The following is a 3880-nucleotide window of genomic DNA, read 5'->3' as shown; positions in this document are numbered from 1 at the left end:
GCCAGGGCTGGACCACCCTTTCCAGGAAGGAATTTTCCCCAATATCCAATCTAAACCTCTCCTGGTGCAACCTGAGGCCGTTTCCCTTTCCTTGCCGTTCCAGCGCGGGCTGAGGTCAGGCTGTAGGATGGGGACGTGTCCCCTGTGCCCTCCCAGCTCCCCCGACAGCACTGGGGAGAATCCAAGGCTTTGATCCCAGCTGGATTTTGGCTCATATTCCTCTGCTTTTTGACCTCCCAACTTTTGTTTTCAGGCTGAGTTCATTTTCTAGCTTGTGTAGATATTTTTCCTCCTTGGATTTCTCTGCCGCTGCCCTCGGAGCTGCCCGCAGGCAACACATCCCTGCTCCGCCTCCGGATTGTCACGACCCTAAACCGCGACATCCCCCCCCCCACCAGCTGGGGCTCTCCCACCTCCCAGGCAGCAGCTTCCCTGCTTATCACCCTGTTTTCCCACTCTCTTAATCATTCCTGAGGCTCTGCTCACTCCAAACAGGGAGTGCCCGGAGCTGCTGTTCGGGAGTGAAAGCGAAAAGCAGACTGGTGGCACTGGGAGGAGGCACTGCAGCTCCGGGGAGTTTAATTCCCAATTCCAGCCACGCGAGATGGATTACCCGGGGTACAAGACACAGCCAGAGCCTCCCTGTCCTAATGCTCCCCGGGGCTTTTACCAGGGAGAAGTTAGAAAGGAAATTAAAACCACTTTATGTGCGATGGGAGGGGGGGGTGGAATGAGATGGGCTGTCCCAGCCCAAACCAGTCCGGGATTCTGGGATTCTGTGGTAAGGGTGGGAGGGCAGGAGCAAATGAATTCATCCAAACTGGCTTTTTAACCGATATTTTGGATTCTCCCAAGTAAAGGACCCAAAGAGCTGCATTATGTCCAAGCCCAAAACCCGAGGGGTTTTCCATGTTCAAGCAGGGATGCTCTGATTCCTCTTCTTCCCCTCTCCTCCTCCTCCTCAGCTCCTACAAAGAAACTCCAGGTCAACACTGCCCCGCTGCCTTGGCAAGGTGGAACTCACACAGACTCTGCCAGGGATCAGCAGGAGAAAAATCTTTATTTACATCTTGAGAGCAGTAACACAGCTGCAGCGATTCACCGGGAGGAAACTCCGGGAAAAAACTCCGGGAAGAAAACTCGGCGTGACATTCCAGGGCGGAGAGCCTCCTCCCTCCACACAGTATCTTGGGTCAGTACAAAATTGCTGTGGCTTTAGAAAAGGTTTGGGATTCACAGTAAAATACCAAAGGGGAGCACGGCAGGGGGACAGCGAGGGACAGGGCCCCATCCCTGCTGGAATTTGGTCTCGGCAAATGCAACGAGTCTGGTAGAAAAATCCATCCTGAGGGCTGGATGCATGCACAGCCACGGGATTGTACATCTAATGTAGGGCTCAAAGCCTGGAAAAGGCATCTGCAGACCCTGTCCTGCCTCCGGGCTGCATGGAAATCTCTCTTCAGGAGGAATTTTGCAGGAGGGAAGGACGGGACATGAGGACAGGGCAAGGCAAAGCAGGGAGCAGCCCCTCTGCCCAGCACTCAGCTGCTCTTTTAGCCTAAAAAAACCCCAAAATCTCCTCCCCTCCTGTCCCAAGCTGTTCCAAAGAAAGCAGCACAAAGGTTTTGGCTATTTGTGGATTTGTGTCTAAAACCAGCCCAGACCTTCATCCCAGGGTCGTGGGAAAATCCCAAATCTTTCTGAAATAGGATTTCACTGCTGGCTGGAAGATTTGCAGCCTCCCAGCACGGGGGCATGGAAAGGCCTCCTGGGGCAGCAGTGAGACCTGGCAATCCCTTTGCTCCCTCCTGGAAAATTCCCACTCAGAGCGGTGTGGGAGCACTCTGGCTTCTCCCCCAGCAGGGGAGGAGCAGATGGGATGTGGGCAGTGATCCTGCTCTGGCTCCATTTGGGAGAGCACCTGGATGAAGCAAATGTTGGGGGATCCTTGGTCAGCACGAGGATGCTCAGCGGGGATAAATAAAAAAACCCAGGCAGGTGCCAAAGTTTCGCACAGGGAAAAAATCCCTAAAAATTCCGGTCATTCCCCTTTCCCTGCTGTGGGCCCCTCTCCAAGCACAAATAAACCCAGGGACATCCAGCAGCAGGAAGGTGCCCAGGCTGCTCTGATGAATCCGAGAGGTGCCAGGCAATGCCAGGTTTCTGCCCTCCCGTGAGCCCCCCTGGCAGAAGCAGCATTCCCTGCGGATCCAGCAGCTCCATGCACAATTCCCAAAAGGCAATCCTAAAATGCAGCACTTCTTGTTTTTAAACCTTTACAAATATGCATCCTGCTTTTATTCTTCCTTAAATATATAGTTTATAAAATAAGGCAACTTGAGGAGACGAGGAGAACGTCCCCATTGCTCGGATACTGCGTCCTACAGAAAGAGGGTGACAGCACTTCCAGTTGAGAAAAGCCTGGCCCCAACACAATCCAAGGATGCTGTAAATCATGGGAAAACACCTGGGCATGGCCCTGGATGCATCCCAAGGAAGGAAAGATCTCTGGGATTTCATGGGGAGGGAGTCACTTTGCTGGGGAACACAGCAGGAGCAGCTGAAGGGACCCCTGGCCAGGGGACCTCGGGGACAAAGGCAGCACAGCAGGTGGAACGAGCTGATTGCTCCCCAAAACTGAAGCACACGTGGAGATAAATCTTTGGGAGAAACTCTTAGGACATCACTATCTTGTCGTATTAAAAGCTATAAACCAGGAAAGCACAAAGGAGTGCAACTCATCCCCAGCTCAGATCCTGCTCATCCTCACAGCATTCCATAAAAACTTGTACAGCAGCTTTTTAACAGGGAATTCAGCTCTCCCTATGGAAGGAGTACAAGGGAGTGTTTCACCCCCAATGTTTTCCCTCTTTCACGTGCATTAACACTGGGAATGTGATCCTCATGTCTCTCAGCTTTGTGGTACACACATTTCCCACGTTGCTCCCAAAATTCCCGCTGGGCTAAGTGTTGCTTTCTAGAGCTTTATTCCTCTGAGAAATCCATTTAATAGAAAATAATTTATAGAAAAAACCCTCAGCCTAGAGAGTCCTCAGCAGTAAACGGTCCTGTGGAGCAACAGGATGGCACATGTAGGCTCAGACAGGGATTGGGGGCTGGAAAGGGATGGCAAGGACACCATGGCAAAGCTGTGTAAACCTGGAATGACCATTGCCCTGGTCAGCATCACCAATCCGGGATGGACCATGGGCAGGAAAACTCCATAGCCCCAAAAGAGGGAAAAAGCCCCTTATTCCAGCAGGCTTGACCTTCTAAACAAAGATCTGATCCTGGCTCTAACTGGTATCCGTCAATGTCACCCAGTTTGTGATCACCAAACCCCAGCACAGCCCTGGCACTGCGCTGGGAACCAAATCCACGATGGAATGAAATCCTGGTCCTTGGCACGAGCTGTTTAGTGCTCCTCCTCTGAGAGAATGGGTGGGATCTTGCTGGACAGCAGGGTGTACACGTAGGGCCAGATCTTGTTGGTCTCTGTGCCAGAGAAGGAGTGAAGGATGCCCCTGCTCCTGGAAAAAAGGTGGGAGAAGTCAGGACCAGCCCATCCCGAGGACAGTGATGTCCACAGGCAGCTTGGACGGGGCTTGGAGCAGCCTGGGACAGTGGAAGGTGTCCCTGCTCATGGCAGGAGGTGGAATGGGATGGGATTTAAGGTCACTTCCAAGCCAAACCATTCCGGGAGTCTGTGATCCTCCCCCTTCCCCTGCAAGGGCAATTTTGGCCCCCCATGTGCTTAAAAACACTCCCGGGCTTCTATGCCCTTTGAGCAGGGGATTTGCCACCCTACAGCAATCCATCATTCCCAAACTGGCCAGGGGACAACAGCCCCACAGTGCAGGGAACAACAGCCCCACGGTGC

The 3880-nt window shown here is 52.9% G+C and overlaps 1 protein-coding gene across 1 annotated transcript in view; it reads right to left on the bottom strand.

The window, feature by feature from the left end:
- Window positions 1–1041: 1041 nt before the first annotated feature.
- The window catches only part of AK4 (adenylate kinase 4), an 11489-nt gene continuing 8650 nt past the window's right edge, over window positions 1042–3880 (bottom strand). The window contains exon 5 of the mRNA XM_042030920.1: window positions 1042–3530. Coding sequence (XP_041886854.1) covers window positions 3416–3530 — 115 coding nt within the window. The 3' untranslated portion in view covers window positions 1042–3415. The remainder of the gene's footprint in view (window positions 3531–3880) is intronic.

This window comes from Corvus kubaryi, unplaced genomic scaffold (genome assembly GCF_017639235.1).
Source record: "Corvus kubaryi isolate FWS band 111438036 unplaced genomic scaffold, C.kubaryi_AGA036_p1.0 37334, whole genome shotgun sequence".
NCBI classification, from domain to species: domain Eukaryota; kingdom Metazoa; phylum Chordata; class Aves; order Passeriformes; family Corvidae; genus Corvus; species Corvus kubaryi.
This window is presented reverse-complemented; position numbering and strand designations above follow the sequence as displayed.